General features: G+C 48.6%; 1 protein-coding gene across 1 annotated transcript; it reads right to left on the bottom strand.

The window, feature by feature from the left end:
* Positions 1–13,773: 13,773 nt before the first annotated feature.
* On the bottom strand, positions 13,774–15,702 carry edn1 (endothelin 1). The gene is made up of 5 exons (XM_057020204.1): positions 15,345–15,702; positions 15,110–15,242; positions 14,797–14,946; positions 14,652–14,723; positions 13,774–14,430 (listed from the first exon to the last, which is right to left on the bottom strand). Exons 1-5 carry the CDS (start codon positions 15,403–15,405, stop codon positions 14,313–14,315), a joined length of 534 nt encoding a protein of 177 aa, XP_056876184.1. The 5' UTR covers positions 15,406–15,702; the 3' UTR covers positions 13,774–14,312.
* Positions 15,703–16,612: the final 910 nt, after the last annotated feature.

Genomic DNA, 16,612 nt, shown 5'->3' with positions numbered 1-16,612 from the left:
CACCAGCCCTCATCCCCCATCAGGCCGGCGTCCTTCCCTCTGCTGCTTGTTTTTTTATGCTTTCATGCACAGAAAAGAGTCCATAGAGGAAGACGGAGACGAGATGGCTCCCCTGGAGGAGGACATAATACGGCCATTACACCGTAATCACCCAGCAGCCACGGATCAGACAACGCGTGAGGGGATCCAAGACACCCGGCTTGGAGCCTCCCAGTCCCTGTTTTGGGATGTTAGGGAAGCATGTTTGTTATTGGAGAGCAGCCAGTGGTGTTAACCCATGACCCTGCTGACCTCTGACCTGCAGAACGACAGCTCCATCCACGCGTCAGGGAGACGAGCTGTCACAGTGGAAACTCGCAGAACACGGCAGGAACACACACGGTGGGATCAAAGAGTGTCGGAAACACAATCTGTCTGCAGGAAAAGTGTGAGCAGAGGCCACAGAGCAGAGAGGAGGGTCGGAATCAGCAGCTCAGAGACCCTCAAATATTTCATTTATCAAATATGGTAATAAGACCCCAGGCTGGACCGTTGGGCCGTGAAGCATGTACACGTACCTGATCTGATCGCTCACACCTGCGGGAACAGCCGTGATGGACGTGGAATAACTCTCAGGCCATCAGGAGGAGCTTGAACATGTTCCTGGGGCTCCAGGTCTCAGCTGCTCCTGCAGACTCTGACTGGGCCAGATGGAAGAACCTCCAGTACTGCTCATGCTGGGATATGGGAGGAAGCCCCAGTGAGCTGAAGAAGGAACTTTCTGAGGGAACTCAGGTGTCAGGGATGGAACTTTAGACCGAGGTTGATGTCTCCTCGTTCGCTCTTTAACACGAGGGTTCTCGAATGAGACGGACAGCAAAGTTACGTTGTGTATTGACATGAGCAGGACGATGAACATTAGCGTGGAGGAGGTGACAAAGCTCCACGTCAGGTGACAGATGATCCACACGACAGCCCAAACAACTGCATTCAGGAGCTGAGTGGCGCTGGGGGGGGGGGGGGAAGGGGGGTTCAGAGGAGAAGGTGGAGGCCAGTGACCACAAACCAGCGTGTGCCAGCAGTTTGCCTCCAATATGTGATAAAAGCCAGACAAAAAAGGCAGACATGTTACATTCCTGAGCCCATTCCACAAAGTACAATAACTTCCTTGAATTCTTCGACCCCTGACGACGGAGCCAGGGCACATCCTGTTGTCCTCACAACACTTCCTGCTCGTGCGGCTCAGTCAGTCTTTTTTTTGTTGCCATGACCACTGGAAAACACAGAACTGGCTGGATGGATGAGGGAGGTGTGGAGAGGCGCTACCTGATGGGAGATCAGGCTGCGTTCATTAGCACTAATGTTGGGCTGCAAAATCACACGTTACAAGATGTTTTCCTGATAAACATCACTTTGGGGTCTACATGATAAGGGATTTTCTGATTTCCTGGAAGCTTTTTAGCTCAACGGAGATGGAAAAGCGGAAAACATGATGATGGCCGCGCTCTCGCTGCCAAACCAGTCTTCGTTTGTCAGCTTCCAGTAAAGCCGAGCTGGCCCAAACTGGACTTTATCAGGGAGAGAATGAAAGAAAGGAGGTTCTCCTGGGGCTGCACCGACCCTCAGGGATCCATTCACTGCAGCTTCCTGTGCCGCTGCGTCCATGCTGTGTCTCGAATACAGAGGAAACCCGGCGGGCTGCAGGCCTCCTCCCACAGACGTGTGACCTCCACAGACGTCGCCCACAGTCACCTGACTTTGAGTGGTTTCTTTTTGAGCATTTTCGTTTGTTTTTGTTGTTGCGTAACCGCTCGTCGACTGTTGCGCCGTCTGCTTTGGCTCCGCCGGCCGCCCTCAGAGCGGCCTGATGGATGAGGATTAGCAGCGAGGCGTCCATGACATCATGTGACGGGACGGTTGCTGGCGGACCCGTGGATGCTCGGAAGCTGTTGCGGTGTGTCTGCGGGCTGTCTGGGATGGACCGAGCGTCGCCTGACGGAGACGGTTGGTCCATAGCTCCTCGTGACTCATCCCGTATTGTTTCACGCTGCGGTTTTTTCACGCGTATCAGGTACCGGATGCTCCACGCCTTGTAGTTCAGCTTGAGAATGTTATCAGGGACGCCCCTACGCAACTGTTCCAAAACACGCACCAACAATGTATCGATGCGGCAACAGGCCCTGGAAGGCTGGCCTGGTTGAGGTTCCGATGGTTTGAGGGATGACAGCAGACCTGCGCATCCGCATCTGTGACCTCTGACCTCTGACCTCAGCTGCTGGTGGAATGTAAAAACAATGGTTCCAACATTTGTTAATGCTGAGACCTCTTCAGGCTTCTGTCTGCAGGTTCTTAACCTTCATCAATCAAACCAATGAATGAATGAATTCAGAAATCACATCTGGATTTATACTGTCAATCTGTATAGTTGTGGGACAGTCACATGCTGGACTGGTCCATCATAGGACACACATCCTTGTGCTTCTATCGTTGTGAGGACTTACCCAGCCCTTAACCCTAATCCAACACTGACCCCTGACCCCCTGACCCAGTTCTAACCTCAAACCAGGACTGAACCCACAAAAATGGCCTTGAAAGTTGTGAAGACCAGACAAAATGTCCTCACTTCCCAAAAATGTCCACACTTTGTTCATAGAATGAGGGTTGTGGTCCTCAGTATGTAGCATTTACAGGAATACACACACACAAATACACCCTGGAGGACGGCCAGTGTGTCCCTTTCTTGGGGTGACTGGTGACACAATAGCCTGAGATTTGTTACTATGGTGACAATCAAAGGTTTAAGCCACCACTGACAGTAATAATAAGTGATAAAATGAAGAGAAGAAGCTCATAGATGTGACAGACGGTGAAGAACAACCCTCCAGGCTGAAGTCAACTATAATAGATCCTGACGGAGCAGCGGCATGAATCACGTTTGTCATTGTGGTGAAAATATGTCGCTGTGACGTTGCCATGACGCAGCGTCTCTGATTCACTGTCTGGGTGTGTTAAACAGGTCTGAAGATCCTGGATCCTTCTTGATGTTGGTCAGTCGCAGCCTTTGCGGCGCTGCTTCTGGAAAATGTGCCGTTTTGGACCAGGATCACAGAACTTTAGCTTGACGTGAGACAGAAGACGGTCCACAGCCGCCTGTTGGACACAACCGTCCAGTGTTACAGTCCCAAAAAGAGACGCTTAAGCCTGAACTGGTTCCATTTATTGCCGCCGACCTCTTGAATGTCTCCTGGCTGAGCTCTGCAGCCTTCACTCATTACGTTCTGATTCATGACACGTGAGCGACGCTGCTTCATGTCACCGTGTGCTGATCCCTGTGATGTCATGATGGGCTCGGGGGCGTGGGCGGCCGGAGGCAGACCATCGGCACGCGATGTTATTAATAGAGCAGCCTGAGCAGGTCCAGGTGGAACGGATTTCACTTATCAGATGTTCCAGTGGTGATTTATTGAAAGTGCAGATGTTTGCAGAGATGCTGCAGATTAGCACCAGCGTGTGAGGGCTCATCCGTCCTTCCACCCTGGAATCGTGCTCACAACCACAGTTTTGCCTCCTGCTTTGACCAAAGTGATCCAACAACCTCAACACCACACCTGTCTGCCAGCCCCTGATGAGCAGGAACGTATGTGTGTGTTCTCGATGGACCAGAACAAGCATCTCAGGCAGGAAGTTCTCCTCACTGAGACAAAAGTTCCCTACAGTAGTTCTGTGGTGCCGGGCAGAGTCGGGACAGCAGGAGAAGCTCCCAGAGATCTGCTGCACCTGTCCAGGAACATCAGCAAGCAGAGACACACAAATAAAACATGGCTGCTCATTTCATTCAGCACGTCTGGACCCACGTCTGGACCCACGTCATCACCATAATATCAGATGTTCCATGGATGCTGAACCTGTGGAGATTCTTAAAGTGTCATATTTAAAAGATTATTGTTACAGAATGTTTAAGTGTGTGTGTGTGTGTGTGTGTGTGCGTGTGTGTATGGGATGCCAGCAGATGAGTAAAACCTTCCTGTTCATATTTGTGGTGGGATTAACTGACCTGCAGCTGTTTGTTGTCGTAGGGTGTGGAGTGGAAAGAATTTCCAACTGTTGAAGGTGTTTCCCTTCCATCAAAGCCGCCGTCAATTAGCGACACAATGAAATCATCAGCGCTGCCTGATGGGGTGTGAGGGAATGAGTTACCCCGGTGATGCTCTGAGGAACGCCGGCGTTCAGATGCGTCCCAGAACCACCTGTGAGCATGATGCCTCCGCTCTGGTCCTGCAGGGCGGCTCTTATCTGCAGGGCTACAGGAGCCCCCCTCTGGTTCCTGTTGTTGCCGTCTGCAGGCAGAACCTGCGGTCCTGCACTCGTTAGACCAGTCCGATTGTATACACTTGGTGGCAGAAAATCCAGATTGTTTGTTATTACAATGCCAGCCTGCGGCAGACTGCACGTGTGTTGTTTTGACTATGAGAACAATCCACAGTTGCAATAAAAGCCCCCCCCCCCCCGGCCCCTGGCTCCCCCCTGCTTATTTACAGCAAAGGTTCCTGTGAAACTGTCAGCAGCAGCTTCTCATCCTGAGCTGCTGCTGCAACGATAAATTACTGATAATAAAAACAGGAGCCGCTCATGTTTAGAGCTCAACTCTAACTAGGTTTAAATAGAGGAAAAGTCCCAGGATGCACTGCTGATTCTGGTATCACATGATCTCACACTGATTCCTCCAGGTTGTCATTGTAGTTGAGTGTGGAATGTTGGGAACAACAGGGACAACAGGCAGCTCAGGGTTGGTTTAAGGAGCAGAACCAGGAAGTAAGTGGCTCCTCTGGGGATGAAAACATCACGTGAGGACACTGAAAATGTTTCATCTTCCCTCCAGACGTTCCATCTTCTGAAACTCGAGAGTGTGTTGGGGGGTCTCGTCTGTCAAAAAGGTTGAGGACCCAACAGGAAACCGTCCCTTGTTTTTGCTCCTGGTCACTACAAGTGTTTGGAATTTTGAACCGATTTCACATGTTGGACGAATGCTCAGATCAGAGCAGGCAGAGCACGAAGCCCGACCCGAGCCTGATCGGGCTCGGCCCGAACCCAACCCAGCTCCAGTTCAGCCTGGGTAACGTGCTGAACGTCAGGCCTCTCTGCATTCCCTCAGCAGCCATATTGTTTTGAAACCTCATCGGATCGTCAGGGAACCTAAAGCTGAGGTTAGCTTGGAGCCTTCACACCCTGACAACACAGCCAGAACCTCCTCCACCGAGACCTTCCTGGAGCCGTCATCTTTTCCCCTTAACCTTTCGAAGGTTGTAAATCTTTCTGAATCTTTCCCATTATTGTGTAGAACACTGAGGTCAAAGCTGCACACACAGAGATGTTGGTGTAATTGTTCTTGAGCAATGTTGGTCTGGATCCAGGACAAACAACACCAACAATTAGACCCTGGAATTTAAAGGTGAAGATCTACCTGCACCTCCACCAAAATACTTCCGACAGATCTGCTTTTGACATCAGGACATTCTCCTGTTCGCTTTCTCCTGTGCTACAATTTGTCTTTTTTGTCTCTTTTTTTTAACTTAGAACTTGTTTCAAGCTTCATTTTCTTTTTCAAGTTGTGTGCTCGACACTTTTCTTGACAGAGGAAGGGTCATTTCCTGTGGTGAACCCAAGCGTTGCTCTCATTACACTCTGTTTTGTGTTTGGGTCTCCATGTTGTCACTCAGGTTCAATAGCTTTGACCTCTGACCCCTCAGAAGTGCTTCCAGGTGGGGTTTCTCTGGTCCTGGGACAGCAGCGGGTCAACAGACAAACATTTGAGATCTGAGCGCTCAGAAAGACCTGAACATGTCACCTCAATCATCACAACCGCGGAACCACCACAGACGTCCAAGAAATGGAAGTTATTTCACATTAAAATAGAGCATGAAAGGAATTCAGAAATGTTTGTTCCATATTTACAGAAAATCTCTTTAGCTGCTTCTAGATTATTTTTCTCTCTGAGTTCTGGAGTAAAACAGAAAAGGTGCAAAGTTGTGACCATTGATGACCACGTTTGCTTTAATTCTGCGATGAAGCTTTTGAACACAGACATTTAAATGTGTTTCAGCAAACTTCACTAAAATCTGCCTCCTCAGGGGCCGAGATCAGCTCCATCGCTGAGGAAATGTTCTCCAAGTGAGAGAGGAATGAGGCTGAGCTCCTCCCCGTTCCTCAGGAATGCTGGTGTGAGAACATTGATTCTGAAACACATGACACATGCGTGATGACGTCTCTTTATACAAAATCCAGCAGGTTCCTGCACGCAGACCTACAGGACACCATGTTCTCTCTGCAGCGCTGGTGTCACGCCGACCTCTGTGACCTCATCCATCCATCCATCCATCCATCCATCCATCCATCCATCCATCCATCCATCCATCCATCCATCCATCCATCTCCTGGTATAATTTAGTAATAATTGCAGGCTCCTTGGAGAACTGAACCCAGGATCTCTCAGAGGCCAGAATCCTCCCAGACCAGCTTGTTGTTGCTCCTCCATTAGCACGACTGTGTTCACTCAATGTCTCTGGTCTGTTCCCCATCACCGAGTTTCGTGTCATGTAGTTATTTTAGTGGAAAGGCTGAGACTGTCCGTCAACCCAGAGATGATCCTCACATCTTGAACTGTGGCTCTGGGTCATCAGGCCAATATCGAGGATGTGGATGAGTCCGTGTGTGAGGATCTGCCCTCATGGAAACGATGGTGGAAGCACATCTCCAAACTGGTATTGGACCTTTGCCAGTTTGCCCACTAACTTACCTGCCAACAAACATGGTTGTGTCCTACTCTTGATGTGAGAGATCATTCATCACAGGGGGTCATTAATTCATGTTGATCCTGGAGATCCATTTCATCTGAAACCCTCTGCATCTCCATCTCATCTCCATCCCTGCATCATTCCTGTCTAGAATCAGGTGGGACACGTGTGAGGCCTCATCAGGAGGTCATAAAGACCAGTAAAGGGTACTGATGCTATTTGTCCTGGGTTGGCCGTTCCTGGGCTCTGCTACATTCCTGGATAAGTGTTCTAGCCTTCATTTATCTCTCTCTTTCACTCGTTGCTTCCTGACTCCTGCGTTCCTCCAGCCTTTCAGGAGAGCATCTGTGTTTAAGCTTCAGTGATTAACAAGCATTTCACACAATAGGTCAAGTCTGAGGACCTGGCTCCAGCCGGGTTCTTTTGCAGAAGCATGGTAGAAAATGCTGAGGCTGTTTTGGAACAGTGCAGCTCCCAGCACTGAGGCCACAGGTGACACAACAGAGGAGAAAACATGAAGAGCAAAGACTGGTAGTTCTCAGTGAAGACGTTCCTGGAACCTCACTAATGTTTCCTCATGCTCATTTTCTTTGATGGTGAAGAACATTTAAATTGTCTCCTGATCTGATTAAAAAGGATAAGCAGAACTCTTTGACTGTTAGGGTGGAGCTCTGCTTTCAGGAGGAAGAATCTTTACTGGGACTTCAGCGGATCCCACAAGACCTGCTGCATAATCCAGGTTCAGATCAGGGTTGATGTCATGGCTTTGTTTGTGCTTTACAGGATAATTCCTCAGCTGATCAGCTGTCTTTGCTCAGTAAATCCAGGGCAACAACCTGCAGAAGATCTGCTCGGCGTCTCTCAGATCCAAAACGATTACACACAAGCTTTTTCTGTGATCCACCATCTTTCTTTATTCTCTGATGTCTTTCTTTATTTTTAACTTCTAACTTACCTTGTTTTGTCAGTTTGAGTTGATATGTTGTTGTTGTTGTTGTTGAGGTGTTATAATCCAGCCGCTCTTCTCTGGAGGAAAGTGGCAGATCTACAGGAAACATTGAAAACACACCAGTATAGACACCAAAGATCCTCTGGGACACACCTCTAACCACCAGAAGAGCTGGAGACTTCCTGCCATGTTCAGGGCTTAAACTCATGAATGATGTTCTGGTCCGTCCTCTCAGCGGTTCATCACCCACACATGAAGAGTCAACAGGCTCCATCGGCCTCAGGAGACGTCTCTCTGTGGATTTTGGCAAAGGAGTGTGAAAGGGAAACGTCCGTCCGTCCGTCCGTCTGTGTGGAGCTCTGCATCACGCTGGACAGAAAGATGATATGAGGTGTTTGACTAAGGAGATAAACCATTCGCACGAGTGCACGAGGAAGTCTGAAGCACACAATAACACTCAGACAGGATCAGTCCACTGATAAATGCAGCAGAGCCCCCCCCTCACCCCCCCCCCCCCCCCCCCCCCCCCCACACACACACACACACTTTTACAGCCTCAGAATGACAAACATCCAGGTCATGCTAGACTTTAACATAGTTACTCTAGTTTTGCTCCTTTAAGGATAATTCAGGTTGAGTTCTGTCAATACTCTTCTACTCTCCTGTGAGTTCATCTACTTTGCAAGATAAATCCAGAACCTTGCGAGGTTTTCTTGTTTTTACACGAGTCTCTAAGCATCAGGAACTGGTTGAAACTGGACACGATTGCTGCACAAAGCAGCAGAGGTGAAGTTGGTAGAGAACTTTACTGTTCAGCGCTTGTTTAACAGCACGAACGGGAGTGACCCACAACCCAGCGAAGTCCACAGTCAAATCTCCATGGTAACATAGCCCCCAATTTGATATGCAGAGGTTTAAATCATCACAAGGAAGGAGAACCAGGCAGAGCAGAACCACAGAAGACCAGGATTCAAGTCAAGCATAAGGCAACAACAACCAGGCAGAGTGACACCATGGATGGAATCCCAGACCCAGACCCATGAGCTGCTAGCACCAGCTCCAGCTGTTGGATCTCCCATGTTTCTCATAAGACCTTTAACACCCAAAGCCTCAACATGCACTTAAGTCCCAGGAGTAGAACTAGTTCTGTGTTATGGAACTCAGGCCAAATATTTACAATGATTAGTTTAAACTGTGTCGTTTTGGAACAGCCCGTGTGATTACTGTAAAGCACAGAACATCCACAGCACACACAGAGTTTGGCTGCAGAACCCAAAACAAGTGTTAAAATGTCATCCTTTTATTCCAGACACTTGCTTATCTGTGGAAAGCTCATGTCACAGTCACACTCAATGTGACATTTCATGTCACATCTGCTGAACGATGCTGTCCCACCTGTCAGCCTGCAGGTGTTACAGTGAGAACAGCTGTCAGGTTCATGTTGAAGGTGTCAGGTTCATGTTGTAGTTCTCAGCTTCAGATCCTCCAGATAGGCCTCATAAACTAATCTGGCATTAAGAACCTGTCTACTTTGTCCCATATGTGCCCCCATCAGCACCAACCAGAGTTCATCCCAACAACCATTAAGACCTACAGGACTTCCACCCACCTTTCGTCTAGAATCTTCAGAGTTCAAGTGTCTGTTGTTCAAAACTTGGATATTGCTTAAGTACAATTTCTGACTCAAACGCCTCTGCGGTTCAGTGGGCTGAGTCAGCCGAAGATCCCTGACTGGTGGTCAGACGGGACGCCTGAACAGCTTCCTCCACACTCTTCCCGTAAATGGTTCAGACTGAGTTGAGGCTGATCTTCTCTTGTTTGGGTGCTGGATGTCTTTTACCTGACAGTTGACTCACTCACTCTTGGCTGAGATGATCTTTGTTTGGGAACGGCTGCCTCAACACGTTGCAGGTGCACAATCTTGTTTCGTTTGCTGGGAGATAGAAGCAGCGCAGCGAGGGACAGGCTAGGCTGTTCATGGGGGGGGTGGAGCCACATTATCAGCGCCGGTGCTGACACAGTCGAGGGTGATGGAGGGATGGCAAGAAGTGCAAACACTTTCCTTTTGTGTCTGTGGCTTGATGTGCGTGAGTGTTTGGGCAAGTCTGAGGCTGCTGCTTGTGATTACATGCCGAGTTTACGTCTTCCGCTCCTTTCAGACCACATGCAAATGTGTGGAGGGACAGCGCCAAAGAAGGGAAACGTCTTCAAAATGTGGCGATAAAAGGGTGCGTGAAATCAGGCGGTAGCATCATCATCATCAGACGGCCGCTCAGAAGAATTATTCAGTTAGCAACCGCTGACAATGACACAGCAAAGGGCTACGCTACACTTGTGTTAGCACGGGTGGGGGACAAATCTGTGATGCTGTTGTCTCCATGACTGACCCAGGACCACCAGAGGATGGGGTCCGAGATGGTTGCTCTTGGTTCTTAGTTCCCCAGGGTGGACCAGTGTTGAGTAGAGCACAAACATCCCATCATGAATATGAGCCCAGAGTTACAAAACCACCTTCAGATCATTACTTCAGATTATTACGTAACTATGAATCCAGCAATGGTGCCGCTTCACCAGGGACCTGGTCAGAGATGTTCATGGAGCACACACACACACACACACACACACACACACACACACACACATGCACGCACACACACAGAAGGGATCTTTGGGCCTCCAGATCAGCTCTCTGATGTTTTGGAAAACGTCTTGGAGGAAATATGTCTGGAATGTGTTACAGGAAAAAAAACACTCAGAAAGAAACTTTCGACGACATCAAATAAAGATTTGTGTTTTTTCATTTATCAGTGTTGCTTCAGCTCTTTTAAAAGATAAAACATTGTACATATAATGTAAATAATCTGGTAAAGTTTAGCTTCTTTCTTTACTGTGGCCAACAAAAACCTTCAGATGGGTCAGGAAAAAGAAGAGAGCTGAGGGATGGACTCTTTTGATTCTATTAAGGTAATTTCATATTGGTTTTCATATTGCCAGTTAAATAATTAACGTACAGCTGCAACTCTTCCAGCTGCTTCCAACTGGTGTTCACAACCCAGTTAGGCTTGTATTGAGTGGTACCAGAAACATCTATTATCCAGGAAACCCCTTTTTTGAAACATGCCGTAGCTTAAATGTGTTTGTGGTTCTGTAACACATCAGCTTTGATTTCTACTGCTCTTCTTTTGTATTAAATATGACTGTTCTCCACTGGATACACAGAAGTCGTAGTTTGGAACAGACCGCTGATATTTTACACACTTTCACACACGAAGCCTGAGAAAAGTCTCCTGTTTTGAAGACACAAAGGCTGCAGGCGTGTCCTGACTGTCAGACAGCATTTGTCCCACGTGTCCCTCATGTGTAGGAAGAGACCAAAGAGGACAGAACACATGCATGTGAGTTTGCATGTCAGGTCCTGGTGTGTGTCTCCGTCCTCATTTATATATTTACTCATCTTTGAAATAATCTTTTGAAACACCGAAATGTGGGTCCAACATTCTAGAAATGAGCTGAATTAACTCTAATATGAGGTTAGAACAATGTGACAGAGACCACAGTCAAGCTAGCAAACCTGAGATGCTACAGTAAGTGTTAGCGTGCTGATCTTAGCATTCAGATCAGAGCTCCACAGTTTCTGTAGATCAGAGGAAGGATGATACGGGTCTCTCCAGCATAAGGAGAGAATGATGTTTCCTGCAGAGCATCCTAAAGAGGACATGAGAGTATCAAGGGTGACAACAGTCGGCTTTATTCTCCCTGTTGCTTCTCCACCTTTAAAGTCAGAAGGTTCTGGGTTCCTTCTGGGGCCCATATCTCAGGACAGGTTCAGTACTGGGCCTTTGGATCCCTTCAGATGCAATAAAGCTTCCGAAGGTAATGATGACTGACAGTAGCCTGGAGCGCTAAAAATAGAATCAGACGAGTTCTTTCCATTCCTTTTAGTCACGTAAGTCAACAGTTTGTCCCTTTGATTAACGAGCCAGGAGGCTGTAAGAGATACCTCCAGTTGCCTAAAAGGCATCATTCTGCTCATCGTCCACCCGTCTGAACAGCTTGCGCTTGAAATGTGGAAGACAGGAGTGACTTTAAGGAGCTAAATCGGTTTGTGCGCCAGAATTCTCTGCATTCCGAACATTCCCTCTATGTGTATGAATGTATAAGTCTGACTAATGTCGGGCTGATCAGAACATTTCTGGACTGTTTCTGCTGATCCTGGCTAGGAGGGAGGGAGGGCCCACCTGAGATTACAGTTAAAGTGCTGAGAGATGAATGCAGCAAATCTTATAATCACCCACCCCGCAGACAAATGTCAGCACCCCCCCCCCAAGACAGGTGATTCTGTCCATCAGTGCAGCTCTGAATCCAGCAGGAGCGGTCCGAAACCCGGTCAGTAACCCCCTCTGCTCTCAGGGGCCCCGGTCAGGCTTGTTGTGGCAGAACTGGGAGTGCTGGGTGGAAAACAAGGTGTGTGGAGCTGCTGCGGGGAGCTGGTTTGATGTTAGAAGTCCAGGCCGGGCCGCCGCACCCTCCCACAAAGCTATTGTTTGACTGCTCAGCACCAGAATTCCTGTCGTGTTGAGGAGATTCCTCACAGCGTAATGGGGCATTATGTTTGTCAGTCTATTCAAAGGCCTGATGGCTCCTGTCTCAGGGAAGTCTGGCTGCTCGGCTACATGTCTTCATGCTGTTGCAGAGGCTGCAGGTCATTAAGTGCAGACAGGACTCCCAGCGTAACTATGGAAACTGTGTCATGATGTGAAGGACAATCATGAGGCTGCAGTAGGAACCGGCGGGAGAGGCTCTTCATCTCATGTCCTCTCAGACCCAGAGCTCATTTTGGGGTTTAACCCCGCGATGAAGCTTCACTAGAGACCCGAACCCCAAACCTAGCAGGGTGAGCCCTTCTGGCGTGCTGTAACTTCTAACACCATGAATTGTTACATCAGAAGCTCGCCGCCGCCGCCGTGGTCGCTCTCCAACTGCTTTATTGTTCTCACCTTTCCTTTGAGGCCCATATCGACCCTAACAGGAAGTGTGTTAGAATGTCTCCTGTCTCCTTCCACCGTCTCACGCTCTTGCTCAAGGACACTACTGCATGGACTATTCAGACAACCTTTGTCTTACCGTTGCGATGACTCTCCCCCCTGACAGAGATCTGACGTTTACTCCTTGCTCACTAATCTTCCATTTGTATGGTTCTTTTGTCTTCAGGTGGGTCGTCTGGAAACTCCGAGGAGTGTTATTGTGGGTGGAATCTTCACGCAGCCCAACAGGCCCGAGGGAGGACGCAGGCGTGCATTTGTTTGCTTACTGGGCTGAATGGTGCTGACCTGTTGTCTGCTGGCAGCTCTGGGAGCTGTGATGAGTGAAGGGGTTGAGTCCCACTGCTGTCTGAACCTGGGAAACACCTGCAGCCATCAGAAGGTTCGGGATGAGGAGGCGACTGAGGCTCAATAAAGGCTCTACTGGTCAGGGCGGAGGGCCCGGAGCTCTGAAGAGCATCTGACAGTCCTGTTGGAGCAGGACGAGTGGAGGTGTGGATGAGGAACCTCTAGAGGTCTTCACCCAGCTGAGGACCAACTGTGTGTTGAGGCTTTCAAACTGAAGCTCCTGAGCAAAAAGCTTCAACTGCACATCAGCTGATGCCAAAAGCTCCGGATCGGTCCCACATGAAAGCAATGTGTTTCTCTTTGTGGTCTCGTCACCCTCCAGGTAGCCCTCGCACACCTGGAGCAGAGAAGAAGAAGAAGTTGCTAGCACTATTGTTGTGGGTTCATCTGGAAGCGTCCTGTCTCTATGTCCACGCGGGTCCCCTCGTGTAGTCCCCACATCACAAGCAGACAGTTTGGACGGCTCGTACGGCCGCCAACGTTTCAAGCCTTTGGAACTTCTTCGTCATCTTCATCTTCATCACATCTAACTGCTTCATTCTATTTCTGTTTTTTACTTCTTTTACAGCTGGTTATGTTTGGGATGTTGTTACCAGTGATGGACTCTTTTCAGGCTTTTTTTTTTCTTTGTCTCCCACTAACACATGAATCAAAGATGAAGCACTTCATTTTAAATAAAACTTTATTTAAAAGCGGCCAATATTTGGCACCTCGGTCAAACATTTCACAGAAATGAGAGATGACCTGTGAGTCGGGTCGTCACATGACCACATCTTATAAGAATAAATAAATAGAACATTTGGTCACAACAATCTATTTAGAATTAAATAGGCAGTTTTTAGCCGACAGCAGGAGAGGTTTTTGCTCTGGTGTGGAGCCTCGAAGGCACAAAAATCCCTTTAATGACAACATTTAGTCTGTTCTACAAAAGTCATTTTGCCTTCATCTATTTACAACAAAATCCATCCACACGTGGAGACGTGATGGATGGATGGATGGATGGATGGATGGATGGATGGATGGATGGATGGATGGATGGATGGATGGATGTCCCCAGTGCAGCCTGCCATCCATGGTTTGTGCTGGAGGTTCTCTGTGCTCTCTGTCCTCATCCATCCCATCTCGTTCTTGGAGCTCTCCTTGAGTCCACGACACCACTCTGGACGGAAGCCTCTCCTCAGCTCTGCTGGAACATCCCGGAGGTTAACCGTCATCTCCAGGGTGGTCGGTGGTCACCCTGTGGTGCTCTCTGGGCCGCCACTTCCCCAGCAGCAGACGTGTGTTCCAGGCGGACCGGGTCGCCTGTTTCGTGCCGCTGTTCCTGCGTGGGTAAACACAGAACAATTAGACACCTGAAGCTTTGATGGTTGAGCTCACGAGAAGGTGAAATCTGAAACTGGGGTCTGGCTGGAATTATCAGACAGTGAGAACATTGTGGGCCAGGCCAGATGTGGACAGCTGTCACGCAGGGACCGGAGGCTTTCTGGGCTCAGCAGAACCCGTGTTTGACCATGAACCAGGACTGATCTGGGCTCTTCGTACCTCGGAACGCTGCTGCCCGTCTCTGTTGCCAGCTGCTGTCTGTGGATCGGGAGCCCTGCTGAAGGTCCAGACCTGTGAGGAGAGCAGGATCAGGATCAGCTCACAGCTGCGCCGAACTTAAAGGCCAACGCGGGTCGTGACGCACCTGAGCGCTGTTCCCAGCAGACAAAACCTCCGACACCTGTTGTCCTTCTGGCGGAGGCACCGACACCGGGGTCCGCTGCTGGTTGCCATAGATTCGTCGACCGCGCGCTTCGTCCTGGGTGCGCTGCCCAGTCCGTAAGAGACCACGCGCCTGCACGAGAGCAATGACGCAACACTTTAGAAACGCAGGTAGGAATGCGCGTGCAGGTAATGAGAATAACAAGAATGAAATCACAAGTTTCACTTCTCAGAAGCGACTCCGAAGAGCCTTTGTCTCTCCTGGCACTGATATTAAGGTCGGTGGCGGCTCTTACTCAGGTGTGTTGACCCATATGATGTCCAGGTGACAGAAGTAAACGCACTCCTTGTCCAGGAAAGAGGCACAGGAGCAGCGTTTGGTGCGCAGGTGATGTTCCGGGGCGTCCGCGGAGGCAGCGACCGCAGGAACTGCAATTCAATTTAAATTCGATCAAAACCCTCAAAAGCCTTTCGGCTTTGACAGCCAACCGCAGTAAATGTGATTTCCGGTGTAGATGTTGGTAAAGTTACCTGTGTGCAACATGCAGGAATACATTATTGACAACACAGAAGACAAAATGCATAAATCCATTTTCACGGTTCTTCTAAAAATGTGCACAAGAAAACTGAAAAATCAGAAATAATAATCCGCCACACGTGGGTCCAAAGGTGACTTTACTTCAGCTCCTCAAAGTTTCCCGCAGGAGCGTAACTGTCGGTGTGCGCTGTATCATTTTGGAGCGTGTGCGTTGATGTGGCCCCGCACATGTGCGGCTCCTCCACTTTATAACAGCGCCCCTGCTCGCCTCCTCCTCCCGCCGCGGAGCCGCGCAGCTTCGTCCTGCTGGCTCGTACCCAGACGCGCTGTTTGTTGGCGCAAAGTCGCCTGCTGATAAGAGACCCAGGCGGACACCTCAGACTTGTTTTTGTAGGATGGATGAAGAATTAAGGCGCCAGATTCCCCCCCACCACCCTCCCCACCACCCAGATGCAGTTCCTCTGTTAATACAGCAGATGGCAGCAAATCTACAGGGATGATCTGCGTGTGTCCGTGAGCAGCGTCCATGTAAATACAGCAACTGTTCACTCTTCAGGACTTCACTACAGATGAGTTCATAGTGAGATCAATTAAAAGCTAAAACACTATTTCACTATTTGATGTGTTTTGACTTACATTAAACTATTAGTGTGTGATGTGTTTAATATTTTCCCGTGGCAGAGTTAAATGATGGATTTTCATTTTTGATGTTTTCCTCTCCATTTCGTGTAAATCATCAACACATTTAGATGCCTCAAAAATGCTCGTTTTCAGTTTGAACATATAACACAGGTGCCAGATGATGTCAACCAGGCAACAAACGGACGCGTCCCTCCTATAAACTCCTCAATGGCCAAATTAGTGATGTGTGAATTGGTGCCATTTACCACTAAAATCATCCCCAGTCAGATTTATTTATAGAAAATATTCTAAACATGTAAAAGTCATAGAGGGCTTTTATAATGAATTGAAAGAATTAAACTGGTTTGACTTTAAACACTTTCTCTTTTCTTAACCGCTTTATCCCTGGAGGGTCCACATAAACATTATCTATGTGATAGATAATATAGCTTTTGATAGATAGAAACCTTCTGATCCAGGGTTTTCTCATTTTCTAGAACAAAGTAGTGAAGTGCAGCAGCATGTGGCTGAATCACCAACTTACATCCCAGTGGTGGAAACATCCCAGTAGAGGGTTTAACGGGCACATACATGTTCATGCATGCGGCCATGGAAAACCTCCCCGTCTCTGGCTTCTTTC

Source organism: Takifugu flavidus, chromosome 21 (genome assembly GCF_003711565.1).
Source record: "Takifugu flavidus isolate HTHZ2018 chromosome 21, ASM371156v2, whole genome shotgun sequence".
Classification (NCBI taxonomy): domain Eukaryota; kingdom Metazoa; phylum Chordata; class Actinopteri; order Tetraodontiformes; family Tetraodontidae; genus Takifugu; species Takifugu flavidus.
Note: the sequence above shows the minus strand (reverse complement) of the source record. Positions and strands in the feature narration are given on the sequence as shown.

Bases quoted from the DNA above. Each gene is read 5' to 3' on its own strand.
- edn1 (XM_057020204.1), bottom strand. From the start codon at position 15,405: ATGGATTTATGCATTTTGTCTTCTGTGTTGTCAATAATGTATTCCTGC. The intron at 15,243-15,344 runs GTAACTTTACCA...ATTGAATTGCAG, and splicing joins TTCCTGCATGTTGCACACAG to TTCCTGCGGTCGCTGCCTCC. The intron at 14,947-15,109 runs GTAAGAGCCGCC...GCTCTCGTGCAG, and splicing joins ATATGGGTCAACACACCTGA to GCGCGTGGTCTCTTACGGAC.